Source organism: Hippocampus zosterae, chromosome 11 (genome assembly GCF_025434085.1).
Source record: "Hippocampus zosterae strain Florida chromosome 11, ASM2543408v3, whole genome shotgun sequence".
In the NCBI taxonomy this organism is placed as follows: Eukaryota; Metazoa; Chordata; class Actinopteri; order Syngnathiformes; family Syngnathidae; genus Hippocampus; species Hippocampus zosterae.
The window spans coordinates 1,046,671-1,065,967 of record NC_067461.1 but is presented as its reverse complement, the minus strand read 5'-3'; the positions used below and the strand labels follow the sequence as shown (position 1 = coordinate 1,065,967).

Sequence of the window (19,297 nt, the reverse complement as noted above, 5' to 3'; positions counted from 1 at the left end):
AAGCCTCCTCGCAGCCCATCTTCAAAACCCTCCTCAAAACTCACTTTGGCATTCGACTCAGCATGACTTAGATTTGTTCTTGGTTTTACTGTTTGGTGCTTTCGACCGTCTTTATGACCGATTCGTCTTACTGTTTATTGTGCATGTTCAATTGCTCCATGTACAGCACTTTGTACGCAGCGATGGCTGTTTGAAAGTGCTCCACAAATACTCTTGACTTGAGACACTCACATTTTCACCCATTATTATTATCGTATTCTTGTTGTTACTACTACTAGTAGTAGGACATTTAGAACCTTTTTGCAGTGGTTGCAGAACATGGATAAAAAGGAAAAAGATTGGAGGCACCGGTGTGGTGGAAGGGAGTCCACGCGTTAGCCGATTCAAGGTTTTTAAACCTTTGGCTCCCCTACACGGTAATTTCCGGTACCGCAGCTGAACTCGTCAAGTCGGCACCCCTATTTAAAAAAAAAAAAAAAGCGAAACGGGTCTTGTGGTTATTTCCCAAGGTAAACACTTTATTCAAAAATAAATTACCTTTGATTTGTCTTGTTTTTCATGTGGACAGGAATCACACTTCCACCTCTTTCAATCAATCACATTTTACGGCGTCCTCGTCTAAACACTTGAAGAGCAGCAAAACGACGACACCGGACCGGTAAATTAAGCCAAACCAAAACAATCTTAATTCGCTACAAAACGTATTCAAAGTTGATTTAAATGACATTTCTAACATGCAATCTCAGCGTAACAAAACCCCGGCGCTTGAGGTGATTCAATGATGCTGCTACTCGCTTGTTGGCTCCTGAGAATCGAAGGATTGCGACCGTCAAAGGGCAGAGGTCACATTTGAGTCCTACTCTAGTTTGAACCATCGTTGGAGAAAATTGACCAAGTCATCTGCGGTTTTCTCTCGAGGGAGCGGCGCATGCCTTTCGAAAAGCAGACGAGTAGCAAGCTATACCAACATCTTGCCACTTGCTTTCTGCGTCTTACCGTTTTTTGTTTGATTTTTTTTTCGTCCGTGTCAAATTAAGTCCTTGTGAAAAAACGAACGAGGGTGTAGTTAAGTTTGGAATCGTTTTGACATGAATTTGTGTGAATATGTTCAACCTCGAGTTTGCCGTGAAAAAAAGTAAGGCAAATTTGCTGGAGCATTTTTTAAGCCCGTGAAGCGAAATCGTGAAACTCTCTTGATGTGCCCACGGCTTTAACTCGTCGAAACGTCAGCGTGAGATCCTATGGGCTTTGTGTTGTGAAATATGTGAGGGACCAAAAGTACGAGGAAGTAAGCAGATTCAAGCCAGGGGAAAAATACAACTTAGCCTGCAATCTAAAGCCTTAAACTTGCTCAATTTCAGCTAGCTTAATGTCACTTAATTGTCAAAATGTCAGTCAGGGAACAAACAAAGTGTTTCCATGAACAAGTCCAGATGCTTGGTTGGACCCTGGCTCATGTGAGCGCCACGCAGAAGAGGAGCACAAAGCACGTGAAAGTGCCCGGCTGCTCTCAACTCCACCCAACTCAATGGCCGACTGGCCCTTACTTACAGTTTCTATCGATGACAATGGCACGAGGTTACAGACGCATCTTAACGTAGTCAGCAGCTTCTCACAACGCTTGCATTTGCCTTCCATGTTGTTTCTAAAAGACCTGATTGGAATAGTTGTGCTTTCAAGGCAATGAGTTGGCGTCCATTTTCCAGGATTAGTTGTTTTCTTTAGTTTTTTGGCAAAAGGCCACTGCAAGCTTTGGTGTTGATCTACTCCTCGCAGTTGTAAGCACACGAGGAAGAGTGATGGTGATGAGGGAAGTGCATCAGTGCCTCTTTAACTTGGCGTTTTGTTGCTGCTGCTGCTGCGAAGATGACGAGGAGGGGAAGGTGGAGGCGGAGGCCAGCGAAGAGGAGCCGCCGCCGCCGCCACTGCTGCCGCCGCCGCCGCCGCCGCCGCCGGGTTCGGTCAGGCTGGCTCTGAGCGAGTTGACCACCGTCTGCCGCACGTCGTCTTCCATGTAATGTTCACTGAGCGGCTTGAGAACCTGCAAGCACAGCCAAAGCGCCCACAGTGAGCAACACTTGCGGGCAAACGGAGAGACGCGATGTCCGCAGACAAAGAAAAAGTATCGACATCAAGCAAGCGAGCGGGACCCCAATATCATGAAACCTTCTCAATGCCGTGAATGGCTGTAGACTTGAACTTTGTACCGACATATAAAAGTGACGTGCACTTAAGACGGATGCGCTAACCCGTCGGCCAGCGTGGCGCTTATTGAATTTGACCTTTAGAACATTGCCGCCAACACGGTGTGCTTGAAAACTGATTGAGATCCACTTTTAAAAAGGACAATGTGAAGGACAAGCGATATTTTAAATGATATACTACATACTAAAGAAAAACATCTATTTTAAATACAAATTTCACCCCTTTGTTGTATTTTCGAAAACATTGAAATGTCTATAGAATTTGAAAAAATACATTGAGATTTTTTTAATACGAATGTACCTAGATGTTATGTTTAATTTATACCATCTTGTTTTTTTCCAAGACACAGTTTTACCTATTCATATATATATGTATATATATACATACACATACACACACACACACACACACACACACACACACAATTTATATATGGTGTCAAATTGGGGTTTGGGAAAGAGGAAAAAGGCTGAAATGTAAAATTAGAAAGAGAAGAGTAAAAGGAAGGGTTGTTGAGCACGCACAACATCAAAACACCTCCAAAGTATAAAAGTGAAGCCAACTGAAGAAAATAAAGAAATAAAGCATTTGACAAAAAAGACATGGTAAGACGACGACCAATAGCAACCGTGAGATCTGTCGTGGGCGTGGCCACAGAGTCCAGCGTGTCAACAAACGGCTAAAAGTGCGGAGGCGACAACGCGCGGTCTTAGCGGCTCTTCCTTTGCCGGTAGTTGTTGTTGTTGTTGTTGTTGGGGGGCGAGAGCGCCGCCAACGGCAGAAGAGCGGCGGGCCACGCCGCGCCCCCGGTCACGTGGTCGCAAAGTTTGGAAAAAACCTGAGGAGCACAGCGGGCAGGAAGAGCAGCAGTTACCCGCCAGAAGCGCAAGAGAGATCCAAAAGGATCAGACGAAATGAAAGAGGAAGAAAATGGCAAGTCACAGGCAACAGAAAGGGGGGTGGGGGGGGGGGGCAAATTAAAAAGTGCTTCTCTGGGGCGTACTCCCAACCCCTTTTTTAACGCCGATTGTTTCTCATCATTGTTCACAGTGAACACCGACCGACTGTTGCGTTTTGTGATTCGCTCCCGTTTCATGGAGAAGCGCATCAAACAAGGCGCATGCGGGAAAAGCGCTTGCGATCGCACGACTGTCTGCGTTTTTTTACGCGTCGCCTTGGATTATTTGGGCATCAACTGTTGTTTTGACGGCTCGTTTTATGTTGAGGGGGCACATTTCATCCGCGGTTGACAATGAAGTGGTCTCGACTTGACTCCGACACGACATTGCGACTTGCACAAGAAATGCGTGTCGGCCCGTGATGACTGAATGGCGACGCGGGAGGGAGTGCAGTCATTATTTCACACATCGCAAGCGCACGTGTGGCCATTTTCCTCTTTTTTTTAGGGGGAGCACGCCCCGAGCCAAATGGCGACAGAAACCAACGTCGACAACAACGCCGGCGTCCGCATGCACGACGGCGTACGGGGGGAGGGAAAGGCCCCCCCGCGTCCGCGGACTGACCTGTTCCCACAGCGTCTCGGCCAGCAGGTCGATGACGGCGCCCACCTCGCGGAACTCGCCCGAGTACTTGACGTAGGCCCACGCGCAGAGCGCCAGGAGCGCCAGGCCCATCAGCAGGTCGGCCAGCGCCGCCAGCGCGCTCAGGCCCACCAGGCCCGTCACGCCCGACGCCACGTAGGCGGCGAACATGACGGCGAAGAGCGTGGCGGGCGTGCGCGCGGCGTAGAAGATGTTCTTGCCGTCGTTGTGCTTGCAGAAGTTGCCGAAGGCCTCGTCCAGCTCCGCCTCCAGCTGGCTCTGGTAGCGCTGGCAGAACTCGGCGCCGCCCATCTTCTTCACCGAGCGGAAGTAGCGCACCGAGTGCTGGCGGAACTCGTCGTGGCGCCGCTCCAGGTCGGCGGGGGCCATGTAGGGCTTGTCGCCGCCGCACACCTGAAATCCCACGGCCGAGGAGGGGGAGGGAGTGAGGAACGGACCCCAAATCAAGGGCACGGCGAAGGCCGCCGTTTGGAAAGGACTCGTCGGCCCGGCCGACGGGGTGGCGGCGCTGACCTGCTCCATGTTCTTGCTGTACATGTCTTTGGCTCCGGCTACGGCCGTCAGGTTGTTTGCCTCCGCCGTGGCCTGCGAAGCGGTCAACAAACAAACGGCGCGCTAGGGAATCTCTCCGGGGCGGCAGCTGAAGAAAACAAAAAACTCCACGCGCGGCCCACCTGCAACATGGACTTTGGGTGAGGCAGCTCTTCGCCTTGGTAGATCTTGATGTACGCCTTGGGGATGTCACGGTTCAACGTTAGTCCAAGCGGGCCGAGGGCCCGGATCTCCGCTTTTGGGCTACCTTGAAGTACTCCACGAGATCTCGACAGGTGACTCTGTTGCCGCCGATCTCTTTCACCACCAGTCGTTCGGGGGCCAGGAGGAGAGGCACCAGCCGCGACAGCTCCCGCTTAAAGTCCCCGTCGATGTCTGAAAGGCAAAAAAAAACCACCCCAAAAAACAAAAACCTGCCGCTGGAGTCTTTCCGGCGCACGACGCATTTGACCCGCGTTACCTCTTAGCCGTCCGTCAAAGTGAGGGTCGGTGGACACCCGCAGGCCCGGGTGGGGCAGCAGGAAGCAGCCGATGTTGGAGAAGCACGAGTGGATGTGCTTGCGGACGTTCTGCAGCTCCTCGTGCTGGTTCTGCTTCACCTGCGGCCGCACGCCCGTCACGTCGGGAACATTTCGCCATCCCGGGCGGCAGAGCCTCGCTCGTCTCGACCGGGAGATGGCGGGCGGGCGGGCGATCGCGCCATGTCGGGGGAGGACGAGAACGGCGAGTCGCGGCGGGCCGAGCGAAACGCCGCGACGACGCTCGTGTCTTACAGGTCAGTCGCCGTTAGAAAACCGGCAAGACGCGGCCGATGGACGGGCTAACGCTTCTGCTCCGTGCGGTCCGGATGCCGCCTGTCTCGCCGCTCACGCTTGTAGCGACGCCACTCGAGCCGAGCGCGACTCGGCCGTCGACGGTCCGCCGCTCGCACCGGGCGCGTCTTTAGGCTTCGACCAATTGGCGCCTTCCGCATCAAAGAGCTTTGATCTAGGACTGAGCTAGCCTAGCCGAGTTAGGAAAGACGACGCGACGCTCGAGGTCGGACGGACGTGTTCTCCCTGGTCATGGGTGTGGTTTTCCTTTCTCTGTCCAAATATCAATCGATCGAGCTGTATCGATTTTTCAACTACTCTCGTAGTCTGGTCCACGGCGTCTCCTTTCGCTCCGGGGGATTTAGCGGCACCTCTCTCAGCGCTCACGCTCGCCATCAAGCAAGACGGCTCGTCATCGTCGGGGGTGGGAGTAAAGTTGCCCGCGGCCTATTTGAGCGGCAAGGACGCGCATCGCGTGGGGCTCGGCTCCAAATCACAAATGGGTTCAAAGGGTGGAGCGCGTTGGACACGAGTCGTACGGGGCGAGCCAGCCTCACCTGAAGCCGCTTGGTCAGGAAAGCGCGGCCTCCCTCCGGGCCGTAGTCGTGCTCGTAGGGGAAACTCCAATCCCGGATGAGGAACATGAGCGACTAACGAGAAGACGACAAGAGCAGTGCAGCTTTGTCGCGCGCAAAGCCAATGAGAGGGCGGGGCGGGGGCGGGGCACCTGAAAGGGCTTCAAGTAGACCTCTTCCAAGGCGAGGCGGCCGTACTCGGTGAAGAGCTGCGGAAGCGGGGAGGGGTCAGGCAAAGCCCGGGCACACCGGCGCCTCGAGAAAACGGGACCCACCTGAAGGTGCTGCAGGTCGTCTTCCTGAATGTTCTGCGAGAGGTTGTACACCTGAGAAGGAAGGCCACAAAGCGTGATTGCCAAGCGTGGCGGCTCCTCGCCCTTTGCGTTTTTGCCAAGCCAACCTGCACCGAGCTGGTCATGGTGCTCAGGGCGAAGACGGTGGCGCAGTCCTTGATGGTGGACTGGCTGTCAAAGGCTCCCTGCGTGTCCGCCAGGAGGACGGCCACCTGAAACGGGGACAGCGTCAAACGCCGCCGGCGCGCCGCGCCTCCCCCCGCCTCCTGGCGCCTCCCACCTGGCCGCCGTCCGGCTTGTCCACCACAAAGACGTGGCTCCACACTTGGATGCCCGTGGTCTCCCGCTCGCAGCCTCCCCGCCAGGTGAAGCCGGTCAGCGGCTCGTCGTCCCCGCCCATCCAGCGCTCCTTTTGCTGCGTGGGGGGAGGGGGGGCCGGGGGCCGCGGGTGAACGGCCGGCGGGCAAAGCCGACGAAAAGCCCGGAGCCGAGACTGGAAAGCGCAACGGTGCCTCACCCCATCGTACATGTAGCGCAGCATAAAGTCCAGCAGGAAGGACTTGCCCTTGCGGAAGGCGCCGGCCACCGACACCACCACCACGTCCAGGTCGCGCACGCCCTCCCGCAGCAGGATCTTCTCCAGCGCGTCGGCGTCCAGCTCAAAGCCGGCGCCCTCCTCCCGGGCCCGCAGGATCTGCACCGGCCGGGCCTCCTCCTCCCCCTCGTCCTGGCCAGAGCGCACGCCGCCGTCCTGATACGGCCCGCGAGGTCGGGATGGCGGACGGCGAGGCCTGACCTGCCATTCCGGAAGGCCTTCGTCGGGCGAAGGGCCGAGCCCGCCCGCCGTCGCCCCGTCCCGGCTCATCTTGCCCGGAGGCGAGTCGTGATCTGGGTCCTCCGGTCTGGCCGGGGCGGGCCTGGGACCGCGTCGAACGACGGGCACGTCTTGGACTCTGCTCGAGCCTTCTGCGGGGGTGCGGGGGGAGGCAGAAAGAAAAAAGTGGTGAGATCTGCGCCATTAATCAGGACGCGTCTCAGGCGGCCATCTGGGTCCGGATCCAAAATAGCCGCGCGCTGAAAGAGCACAAAGTAGAAGGGAGGGCCGCCATTTTTCCTCTGCGCTCCCGGGGGCCCCGCGCAGGGCCAGGTACATCCAAAACGCATACGCGACAAAAAGTCCCCCCCCCCCGAACAAAGGAACAGAGCCGAGTGCAGCAGACGACCCAGTTCGACCCGCTTCGGCACGGCAAATGAGGTCGCGGCGGCGGCCCATCCGCTCACCGAGAGCGCTCATCCCAACTGGCTAAATATTTGAAATCCCGCAGCCATGCGCCAGGCTTCCGTCTCCCCGCCGGCGAGCCGAGCCGCCGCGCGCGAGGGCCATCGAAAACCAGAGCACATGCGAACGGGCCCGCTTTCCTAAAAAAGGCCACCCCGTCGGGACGGGGATGAGGCTTGAGTCACGGCTCACTTGATTTGACCGTAACGGGCGAGAACGCGCCGTGCCGAGGTGAGCTTCTTTAATCTCCCCCCCCCGCTTCCTTCCCCGCGCCCCCAATATGGCCAGTTGCGAGCGGAAAGTTTGTCATCTCTCATGTGGGGGCGGGGTGGGGGGCTCGCGTCAAGTGCTCTGGCCACACCGAGGAGCTGTGGCGTTCAAAGTCGCCGCCATGTCCAAACCCCCCCAAAAAGGTGCCGCTCCAGCTGGCCTTTTCCGCCGGCCACCGAATGGCTACGTGAAGGCCAAAGCCGGATTCGGCTACTTTGGGACGACTCGGCCGGCGGCTTTCCGGCAAAGCGTCAGCCCGCCCTCCCCACACCCCCACCCGTGGCGCCTCTCTGGGTGCGCGCGGGGCAAACGTCCAACTGTGGAGAGACCAGGAGGACAAAGTGCACAATCGGCATTGGAGCGCACGTGCGGCCGTTTGGCTCCTTTTGCCAACAGACACGGCGCGGGGAGGTCCGGTCCCGGAGAGCCCGTTTGACACGTTTGCCTCCTCCAACGCGCCCCATTCCGACGGTCAGCTCACCGGCGGAAGCCCGATAAGGGGATGCTCGTCATTTCAACCAGCTCGGTCAGATGGGGCCCCCTCAAACGCAATCGGCCACTTGGGCCCGATTTCAGCACGGAACGTGAAGGCGGCGATTTGCTTTTGGGCCATATGAAGTGACGCCGGCTCGTGGTGTATTCAAGCGAGTGCACAGCAAGCACTTCAAGCAACCGGGCCCAAAATAAAACAACGCACTCCTATATTGTTAGATGGCGTCGTCCGGTGTGGAAGAGCACTCCGGGCCGTCGCTTGGACCGGGCCAATAATGACTTTGATTTGACAACACAACGTCTAAAGACAGCTCGTTTTGCCCTCCGTGCCAGCCGGTGTGCGGTGACGGTCCAAACCATGAAACAAACGCTCTTTGGCTGGATGGCAGAATAGATCTCCCCGTCTAGCCATTTTGGATGCCAAAGGCAAGCGGTGCGGGTGCGTCCTCCGATAAAGAACCGTCAGCGCCTTGGGTCGGCACGGACGGTTGCAAAGCGACAAAACGTGACTAATATTAGGCCGCGTAAACCGATCCGTCTTCGCGGTGGAGGGACGGCGTCGACCCCGTCCGTCATCACCAAATTCGGCGCCGCTTCTCGGGGGAAGCGCGGCGGTGCGGACCGGAGGCTCGGGGACCGGGGACCGGGCCGTTCGCCTCGTCAGTGTCCGGGGGGGGGGGTGACAGGTGTCCCGCGCGAGACGCTTGGCTGTCCGGTTCCGACTCGTATTAGAGTATTTCCGCTCGAGGGCAGGTTCTAGGGGGCGGCTGTTTTGTTTTATTTGTCGTAGCCAAACAAGCCCAAACGCGGACGCCGCGCGGCTTCCGAAGCTAACAGGCGAGCGGGCTAAAGGGGACAATAAAAGGCAACGCCGAAGGAGCCGCAAACGCGTTTCTTCTTATTTTTTCCGGCCACTCGCTCGCGGCGACCACGTCGTTGTACAAAGGCCCTTACCTTGCTCGGCTCGCGGGCTTTTATAGTTGGGCTCGAAGTGAGCTCTGCTCCTCAACCCGCTCACCTCCGCCATCTTGGGTCTGAGCTCTCGTCAGCCTCGCTGACGTCACAGCAGGGTGGCGTGCGCCGCCTGTTTCCATGCTTAAATGTTGGCCCGTCGATGTCGAGACCTTTCTGCGCGTATCTGCGAGCGGTGGTCGCGGGCAGGCAGGCAGGCGAGAGTAGCGTCTAGCGTGCATCCACTTCAGTCCGAGGTCGTTTCTTTCAATCGAAACACCATTGCTGTATTTATTATGCCGCGCCTCATATCGAGTAACCCCATGACAGGCTTTGCTGCTTTCAAAATTATTTGGCAGGCTGAGCATCGAGTCCTGAGTTTGGGGAGGGGGGGGGGGGGGGTAATGGGGTGACCAAGGCTCTCTCAAACAAGCGTTGTTTGACAATAAAGTTGTACTTGACTTGGGCGTTTTTTCTACCTTTACACCGGGAGTGCAGTGTCTTGATCAAGGTCACAATGGCCGGGAATTGAACCCCCAACTTCTGGAATCGGGGACATAACCTCCCATTTAAAAAAATATATATATATATATTTCACACACACACCTAACTCCACCAGTGTGATGGTGACTGGGCGCGGTGTGGACTGGCCATACAAATGGCCATCGCTATGGGTCGGGGTGATGGGAAGCCCAACACACCGGCCCAGTCTGAAGAGAAACTCCCGTTTGAACGCTCATTTGGCTTTGATGGCATCGAACCTGCTTGCAGCGAGGCCAAACACCGAGCCAAAGCAAGCCATCAAACTTGCTCTTCAGCGCAAGCGATCAAATAAGTGCGTCCTCAAGTGTTTGCTCAGCTGTTTCCCGACATCCTGGAAAGACAATCTGCTCGGAGCAGAAATAGGAGGGCGGCATGTCTCGGAGGACTGCTAATCCTTTGACAAGTTCCCCTTGGTTGCGGAGGCCCAACGTCCGTGAGGGGGGGAAGTAACCCCTGATAGGTCCTTATGCCAAACCTGGGGCTTTTGTCCCCAAGTTCCTGTTCTGCGCTTGAGTGATACGTTAATTTTTTATTACGAATAAAACGCTATCAAATAAATAGAAAAAAAATCGCTGGCGGTACCTTGGACGCCACAGTGCCTTTTCCATTCTCAAACTCCATTTTCACTTGACAGACATGCTCACAAGATGTGCACGCGCACGCAAATCAACGTGGCGTATTGACACCGCAAAGACGAGCAAGACGTGACGAGAGGTGGACAAACGCGCAACAAACAATCATCCAGCGCAACTGCCCAGGGATGAAGTCAGTTTGATGCTTTTCCATTGGCTTTTTTTTTTAAATGTGGCTTTGGGGACAGTGGAAGTTAAGTGAAGCGCCCGAGCACATTAGCCAAAGCAATATTTTTGCAGGCATCTTTGCCCGGAATAGAAAATTGCCCCATTGCGATCTCTTCACTTAATTTTCATCTGGGGGCGGGGCTCCCTCTAGCGGCCCAAGATTTGATGACATTCAAATCAGCGTCTGGCAAGCAATGTTTCAACGCGACCGCGCGGTGGCAGCACAGGCGAGGAATTGAGCCTGCTCGGCTCAAATGCAAAATGAATGCGGTCGGGTCATGTGATTTGATGTTTTCATCAGTTGTCGGCGTCACCAAATCAACAGCTTGGCTCTTTCGAAGAGTTAAAAGAGTCGCAATAAGGTATTTTCAAAATAGATCTTTGACAAAAACTAAATGCATACAAACAAAAATCCCATTCACAGTCAACCTGCATCATTTTGAGAGGGAAGAAATGCCCTCTGTGCTGTATTTGACAATAAAGTTGGCATTCACTTCAGCGAAGAAAAATGGCGCCGCGCACGTTTTACGTATCGCGCAAACACACCACAGCTCGTTCTTTTGAATCTTTTCGCGGGCCGGGTCTCAATACTCTCCCCGCACGGCTGCCGTCGGCGCTTCTCGTCCGCGGCGACGTAGCTGAACACTCCCGGCGAGCGGGACCACGCACGGGGATGCCGACGGAGGGTGAAATACCGTGCGCCATCGTCACCGCGGCTAACCAAAACAGCAGCACTTACTCAAGGACCGAGAGAGTCTCTTGGTGTCACGTAGCTAGGTGGCGGTGGACCCCAAAAAGCAGGCGGGAAGGAGGAGCAGGGTCAACTTGACGAATTATATTTCATAAAACAGAGAAAACGGAATCCAAAACCAACAAAGTGCTAACAACCAAATCTAATCCAAAGTAGCAAAACAAAACCATGACTGTGGCAAAAAACTAACAGGAACAGAAACATGACAGCAGCAAAGGAACAGCAAACAAACAAACATGACGGTAGCGAAGAGCAAACAATTAGCCGACACTGAGCGGTCGGGCTGGGAGTCTTTTGAAAGCACCCATTAGCTAATGACCAACAGGTGTGCGGCTGCAGGGGGAGCCCTACGGTGGTGTTGGTCCCAAAGCCAATCACGACACGTGGAGTTTGTGTGTAAAAAGTCTAGACTTCCACTCTGCCGTGTTCTTGATGCTGTGGAGGCTCGACTTAGACGCCGTCGCGTGGATCCGTCTTTCATGGTCTCGACCGCGATCGGAGCATACCGGGAAGCGCGGGTATCTGCATATGCCACACACCGGCGCTCACCCCTGGATTCATCTGGAGCGCAGCCGCGAGGAGGGCTCGTCTGCTGCTGTTTTCTTCATGAAAATGTTGTTTTTTTTGTCAATATGGGAAGCTATAGGCGACCTATCAAAGCCAACCGTGACTGACGTCTTGGTAGCGCCACCTTTTAGTCAAGGCACGCACGTCGTATATCACGTGGGCGTAAAAACAACTGGCCCGATTGATTTGAAGACGACGAGCAAACGTGGTTTGGAGCATCTGGCGGTTGTCGCCCATCTCATTAGATGGCGCAGGTGTTTGCTAAATGGCAGGCGTTGGCTTTTCTGCGCTTTACGGCACGCGGCTGAAGCATCTCGCCGAGCGAGAGCGTCGCATGGTGTCGCCGGCGTCCCGCTGGGATTTTTACATCTTCTTTTTGTCTTTTGCTGCCTAATTAGCCGCGAGATTTTAATCACTTTTCCCGTCGCCGTTTCTCCCGCCGACCGACTCTTGTTTGTCTGTTCAAACGGAGGCTTTCCCTCCCCAGATGGAGGCTTTGGTCGCCGCCCGCGCGCGGGCCGGCGGCTCTTCGCAAGGCCGCAACCTTCCGTTTCTGCTTTGGCCGGCGAGTCCGCCCTCTCGCGCCGTTGCCGTGGCGACGGCCGTCCATCAATCGAGGCCGGACGGCTTGTGAATGAGCGGCCAAAACGAAGGGGCGTGTTTGTTTGCGAGCTGAGGTCAGAGTTGAACAAAAAAAAAATCACTCACCCCCCCTACCCCTCCTGACACCTCCTTTCGACAAAGTCCTCAGACTGGACGAGGCGGCGGCTTTTCTGGAGCTTGTCCATTTCATTCATCACATTGCGACCTCTTGCCGCTGTCCGCTGAAAGCGGGACAACGCTAACACAAAGTTTTGATTGAACGCGGTCAAGCGGCATTTAGCACCTCAATGCTTACTCTCAACGTCTCAAGAAATTCAATCGACTCCAACCTTGTCTTTTTTTTGTCTCCCTTTCTCTCGCTCTTGCTTTTTTTTCCTTTTTTTTTTTCAGCACGACGGCTGAGCAGCTCTTCGTTTTGGCCATCCCGTCGGCAATGTGATGCGTATGCGCAATCAACAATTGTCATTATTTCTGCCCGATTTTCTGGCCGTCCTCTACTCTCCGTCGAACGCGAGCGTCCCCGGCGTCCCTTTTGGCCTCCCCTTTTTTGTGCGCCATGAGCCTTAATCGTTGCGCTTTATCAAGGGGAGCAAGGCGTGAGCGCGCCTTTATTGTGCTACAAAGCGTGACAGACTGACGGGGAGGTAATTGGCCGCTGGTTTGTGATGGCGGGAGAGGACCCAAAGCAAGCTAAGCGCTAACGGTCCAAGTATTTAGCGCAAGAACAGTCACCGTCGGTTCGGGCGGCCGGCCATATTTGGTACTATTGTTTATTAACATGCAAAAAAAATGGAGCGAGAACCACCTCCCATCTGCAGTTGAGTAAATAAACGGCTGCAATGCGCAGAAGTACGGCGGGTAACTTTTCTTTTAGTGTGCGCAAACACGGCAGTTAGCGTTTTAAGAGTTCTGTAGGACGGAAAGGTTTGCCGAGTCGGCGATCGTCGGCGCGGCGCAGCTTGCTAATGTTGGCCGGCCTCCGTTACCTCTGAACTGATGGCTGCGCGTCCGATTATGCGGCGAGTCGTTAGAGCCTCGTTTCCAATCTGTGCTGGACACACACTTTTAATGAGCGCGTTTAGCTTTGATCAAGCTCGTCGGGGCGAGGGAGGAATATCTACTTTGCTCCATGCCAACCGCAGAGGTGGGAAGTGCGCCGACTCCCTCTCCATACGTTGATACAAGTGCAGAATACAGTCGAGTATTTGTGTTGGCCCGAGGGCAATCATTCCTGTTTTTTCCACACGTCTCTTCTTTGACACCGTTTTTCACTGGCCAAAGTGAGGCTCAGCGCTCTGGTTAGCCACCGCCACCTTCCGACCTGCGCAGATGTCATATTGGCCACACGCGTTGCCGTTCCACCGAGTCTGGTGACGCCTGGCGTGGAGATTCCTCCGCACGCGGGTCGGTCGGAAGAGCAAACGGCAAGGAGGGCCCCCTCGGTCGACTTGCGGCTTTCCACGTCAAAGACGAACGGGCGGGAGTTGTGAGTAAAACGGCGGCGGGCAAAAATGAAAAAGACGGGGAGCGCTAGCCGTTCCCTTCAGGACGGGAACAAAGCGGTTGCGCTCGGCTACCTCTCCCGAGCGCGGCGGTTCCCATCGCCAAGCGCGCCGTCTGACGTGAATATATGAGGAGGGCTTTTATGTGCGCCGTCAAAAGGCCCAGTTCAGCGGGCCTTGTTGCGCGCCGGTGAGCGGGGCTAGATGAAGGCCAAGGCGCCCCCCGCGGCCGCGCCCTCCCGCGCGGCAGCGTGCCTAATCGGCCCTTTCTCGGCAGGGTCAAGACTTTCTGTCTGGGTCGGCGGCGCCGCCCGCCGCCGAGGGTCGGCTCATTCAGGCGCACAATGTCGCTGTCAGTCCCGACAACGCTTCCCGCCTCCGCCGGCTCCAGCCCCGGCGGGGCCGCGCAATATTTCACGGCTGCCGACAATGGCCCGTCTGCCCGCACCCACCATATGCTTACTGCGGGCCCGCAATATTGACACGCATCGCAAATTATTCAAAGGGGCTCCGGCGCCGAGTCGGGGACTCCCCCCCCCGCGGCTCGGATATGCCGACGCGAGCGTGGGATGCCGCTGGAGTTTCCATTTGCCCCGCCCCCCCGCCAAAAAGGCCCACGTGACCCCCACTGACGGTCGGAAGAGCGCGTGGGCGGCGGTCGATCGGCACCCGCCGGCGACCCGCCGTCGCTTCTTCTTCCCCCGCCGACGACTTGTTGCGTTGAAAGTGGCGCTCAGAAATGTCGCCGCGCAAATCCAAAAGTGGGCTCATTTCATCCATGATGGAATCCTTTTTTTGCTTTGCCCTCACATCTCAAAGGTCTCTTCTTTGCGGTCACTGAGCTGGCGCCAAGTGTGACTTTGGAGCCTTCCAGGGGGAGGGGCCGTTTGACTTCCCGTTTGCAACGCTCACATCAGCTTTTGCGTTCCGGAAGGCTGCGAGTCGGCCGTCCCGTCTCCACCTCCGCCTTTTCTCACAGCGAGGCCGGGGCGGCGGGAAGGCTCCCCCGCGCGGCCGGCCGTGACGGGGGCCCCGGCCAGTGATTGACGGGTCTGGCCGGGGGCGGCGCGAAGGGAGCGAGTGCCCGCGGGATCTCCCATCAAAGGGGCCGGCGATGGCTTGGCTCCCGCCGGATTGGAGTTTTCATTGACCGAGCGGCGCCTGAGGGGGGGCGCAATTACTCTTGCAACCTTTTCTTTATATCGTGATCGATTTTTTTTTTCCGGCGGGGAGGCCGTCCATCTTGCCCAGTGCGCGCCGAAAGGCCGCGGGGGAAGCCCGAAGCTCCGGCCCGTGAGGCGAAAGTCCCTGACGAAAAAGTGACTTTCCCGTCAGCCTTAAGGCTTGTCCCCGCAGGAAGTGAAGAAGGCGGGCTCGGCTCGCCGAGAAGGTTGGCGCGGGCCCAGATGTCGGCGAGCTTCCCCGTCCTCTCCCGGCTCCCGTTATGTGCCGTGCCACATCTGTGCGGGCGGAGGTGCGCCATATTGCCTCCCATCTGCCGCGCGCGCCAGAAAGTGCTCCTTTTCAGCGAGGCCGTAAACGCTGCCATTCATGGGCGCGGCGCGCCACAACGGCGGCGGCCAAGAGCGCTCCCAGGACCGGCAAGCTTTTGGCGGACAGATTTTGCCTTCCCGCTCGCCGCACGAAAGGCTTCGCCGTCCACACCGTGACCCGCCGGCGCCAGAAGAAAGGGGGCGCCCCGTCGGCTTCCATTCCCCGCGCGTGGCTCGCCATCTGCGCTTCTTTTGCGACTCTGCGAATGTCACCCCGTCCCAATGTTGCTTGAGGGAAATTGAATCTTTAGCCTCGGTGCTGTCGGCAGCCATATGCCGATGTTTTCGTATTCGGCGGATGCGCGCGCGGGGAGCCCTTTGCGACGGCTCCAGTCAGAATTACAAGAGGGGGGGGGGGGGGGGGGAGAGGAGCTCCTCGCCTCGCCTCGCCTCGCCCGGGATGCCGCGACCCCCGTTGGCAGGAGCGCGTCTTTGTTTTTCACGCGTGGAGCGCGGCGCTCTTATTAAACATTCACGGGCAAGAGGCCGCGCGGCGCCGGCTTATTCATATTTCATGCCGGGGTCCGCTCCCGCCCCCTTAATTAGGCCGCGAGCTTGTCGTTAAAGTCCGCCCAGAGCAAACTTTGCTGTCGTTACAAAACTTCTTGTGCTGATGCGGAGCTTTTCCGAGAGACGGGCAGAGACTTTAGGTCGGCCGCGGCCCACGCTTTGGACGCTTGAGGACTCGCCCCCCCACCCCTCCCTGGGCCTTGATACGGTATCCTTTTCCTGCCTCCAAACAGACCAAAAGCCTCCACAGGAGGGGGGGCACCGGTCAAGGTTGTTTCTCGGCAACGTACGGCAGCGTTAGCGTCTATGGTGTGCACGCTAACGCTACCTAGCGCAAGATGGGCTGGCCCTTTACGGTCCGAAGAGGACGCGCAGGAAGACGTTTGGGGTCAATCCTCGTCACCCTTTTCAATGCGAGCGCAAGATGTGCCAGCCGCATCCATCAACACAAAATCGGAGCGGCTGACGGCGGCACAAGAACTCAACCGAAGGTCCCTTTCCCGAAAGACAGTCGGGCTTCCCAAGGCTCCATTTCAGCCGACTCGTCAAAAGCGGCAATCGGAAGCCCTCCGACCCGGCACGCCCCGCATCTCGTTACTCGGGTGTACGACATTGAAAAGCGCCGTCCGCACGGGTCGGCCTTGTTGCGGCGCGGCGCGCGGCCGACAGATGCCCGCTCCAGCTGGTACGGAAGGGGGGGCGGAGTTTTATCGGCCAGTTGGAACGGGGGTCCTCGCGCCCCTCCCCGCCGCTGGCCGCCGTCGCCGCATTTAATGAGTCACGAATTGCCCGTTTGTCTTCTGCTCCCTGCTGTTTCCGCACTCCCCCTTCCAGAACAATCCCTGAAACACATGCTGCCGCGCCGCGCCGAGCAGCCGGCCTCGGCGGCCCGGCCAAACCGTTAGCGAGAACAAAGTTGTCATCCTCGTTTTATTATTCCTCCCGCCCTCCTCCTTTTTTGGCTTGCTTTTTTTTTTTCCCTCCTCCTCCGGTTCGCCGCTTTCTTGCCTCATCCGAGCGAGGGACGGACGGCCCCGCCGCGTCGTAAAGACGCCCGATCAGATGTTGCGCCTGACCTCGCCAATATGGCCGCCCCGACTGCGCGGCGACCGTTTGAAGCCTCCGACAAACACGGAAACGGCTCTCGAACGGTGTCGACGCTTTACGTGACAACAAGGAGAGACGAACAGGTGGCGATTCCGGCTCGGGGGGGGGAGAAGGAAAATCTCACGGCGGGTGACAAATTCCTTTTGGCAGCAAGAGCGAAGGGAGCGATCAAGGAAGACACGCCGAGATGCTTGGACGACCACCACACGCAGCAGACAACACGCGTGCACGCATGGGGGCTTTTTGCAGCGTCCCCAAGATTCCTTCAGTTTCGGCTCTATACCGGAGCGGCCAAAATGCCCTTTATTTTGGGGGAGGGGTTGCGTGGGGGGCCGTCGAAGCAAGCCTGAAGGCAGAGTTGCCTTCCTTCGGTCATCATTGTAGCATCGTAACGTTGTGCCGCAACACGGCAGGCGCAACGGAGGTCTGCCGAAAATGGGACGCTTGTGCCGTGTCGTGCGGCGCCGCCTTTTTTCGGGGGGGGGGAGTAGCAAGTAGCACTGGCTTGAACTGTTGCTCGGAGCACAACGTGGATGCTAATTGCCGTTCGGCCATCGCGGGCAGATGGATGGGCGTTTCCGGGAAGGGGGCCGACTTTGGTTGAGCGAAAATGACCGTGTTTGGGTCTTTGAAGAGACGGGGGCCCCCTTTCGGTGCCCAGCGCAAGTGCAGCCCATCGGCGCACGCGTGGCCTTTTCTTTCTCTCAAGGATCGTCGCCGTCATTGAACGCGGCCGACTCGGTGTCCGGTTTCTCCAAGCGGCGGAAGCGTTCCCTTCAAATTCAAGGCGGAAGAGGCGCGGAGCGGTCGGGCCGGAGTCCATGTGCCAACTATGTCGACGAGGAACCGCGAGAAGCCCAGGTGAGGTCGGCCGCAGCCGAGTGGCCGCTCGCAGACCGCCTCCGGCCCCCGTCTGGCACGCGGGGGAATTGAGCTGGTCTTGCTTTTGGAAGCGACGAGAGATGCGGACAAGGTGCAGGCCCATCCCTGCAATCTCGGCGGCGTGAAATCCCGGCGCTCCGGGACGGCCTCTTTGTGCGTGTCACCGGGCCGCGCATTCTTCTCATTGGGGGACGGCGTCAAAAGCTCCTCGGCGGGGGTGGGGTGGGGGCGGTGTCTCCGGGGGACGCTGGTAAATGTTCGGGGGCCCATTGACTCTTTGCCTCCCCGCCAAGCGGGACCCTGTCGGAGCAGCCCCTCTCCCTAACAGCTTCATTAGCAGAAAGGACAACAAAGCGCCGGGCCCGAAAAAGGCCGCTCGCCCCGCCCCTCGTTGCGCCGACTCTCCTCTGCGGCGCGGGACAAATCCGATGCCATTCCTGCACGCCGGCGGCAGGGGCGTGACGAGCGGCTTGACGGACGAGCCGCTTTTCGGGAGGAGGGCAGCGGCGTTCTGATGGCCGCTGGCCGCAATCTGCCAAAGTTGGGAAAGGGCAACGGAATGAAGGCTCCTCCTTTTTCATTTAAGGAGGCTCCTCCTGCTGCAGCTCAACTTCGGGGATGGAAAAGAGGCCGCCATCAAGGACCGCTCCCATAAGAAAAAAATGTCTCATCATAATCCCTCCATCAAAATTTGGCTCCGGTTCTTGAAGGAGCAGCGGAGACGGCCGCTCGCCCCCCTTACCGGTCCAACGTGTTTTCGTAGGCAGCCCCCCTACGCACTTTCTCCAGATTTCGGTCCCGGCGCAAAGCTGGCCGCTGACTGACGGAGCGCTTTTGTGAAAAGACGTCCTTTGAAAAGCGGCGGCGTTGGACTTTGGCCGATGGTCATCACCCGGATGAGCCAGAAGCGACGGCGAGAGCTTGGATTTTTCTAGAAGCGCAGGCAAGCAGCTCCGGGTTGAGCCGGCTGCTCATAGTGGCCTGGAATGGACTTGATTTCTTCGGGAGGACAATCGCTCTTGAACCGTCATTCAAATGTAAAAGGAAGTGAAGCGCTGCTTTCGAGAGACTCCGCAGCTGCTGCCATTCCAGAGTGGCCAATATATAGATAGATAGATGCTGTATCTATATGTAGCCCCCACCACTACCACTCCCGCCTGTGTGAAGTCAGCTGGGGGGTGCGGAGGGGGGGGGGGGGGGGGGGGGAGCCGCCTTCTTTCCTGGGAAATTGCGGATAAGGACGTTCTCTCCATAAAAGCCGGCGGCACCTCCGAGAAGAGCTAATTTATGCCGGCGGCGGCGAGGCTTTGAATACGGTTCAAGCGTTGCCGCACTCAACAAGTACATCTTGATGCGGCGGCCCCAACTGACATGGGGGGGGCCGACGGGGCGCCGGGCTGGCCGGGGCCTGAACTTCGGGCTCGCGGCCGCGCTCGGATTTATTGGCGGCCCGTCAAAAAGGTGTGAAATCAACAGAAGGAGCGCCTG

General features: G+C 57.2%; 1 protein-coding gene across 3 annotated transcripts; it reads right to left on the bottom strand.

The window, feature by feature from the left end:
- Nucleotides 1-491: 491 nt before the first annotated feature.
- Nucleotides 492-9,145, bottom strand: atl2 (atlastin GTPase 2). 3 transcript variants are annotated; one of them, XR_007964852.1, is made up of 15 exons: nt 8,995-9,145; nt 6,796-6,965; nt 6,517-6,726; nt 6,280-6,414; nt 6,107-6,211; nt 5,982-6,032; nt 5,859-5,915; nt 5,689-5,781; nt 4,780-4,918; nt 4,567-4,694; nt 4,442-4,498; nt 4,281-4,352; nt 3,729-4,160; nt 2,834-3,043; nt 1,889-2,041 (listed from the first exon to the last, which is right to left on the bottom strand). XR_007964852.1 is itself a non-coding variant. In XM_052080632.1 (14 exons), exons 1-14 carry the CDS (start codon nt 9,065-9,067, stop codon nt 1,820-1,822), a joined length of 1,944 nt encoding a protein of 647 aa, XP_051936592.1. In that variant the 5' UTR covers nt 9,068-9,145; the 3' UTR covers nt 492-1,819. The 3 variants fall into 3 exon arrangements, 2 of the variants coding, with proteins under 2 accessions (XP_051936592.1, XP_051936593.1); XM_052080632.1 differs by lacking the exon at nt 2,834-3,043 and having other exon boundaries at nt 492-2,041; XM_052080633.1 differs by lacking the exon at nt 2,834-3,043 and having other exon boundaries at nt 492-2,041; nt 6,796-6,962.
- Nucleotides 9,146-19,297: the final 10,152 nt, after the last annotated feature.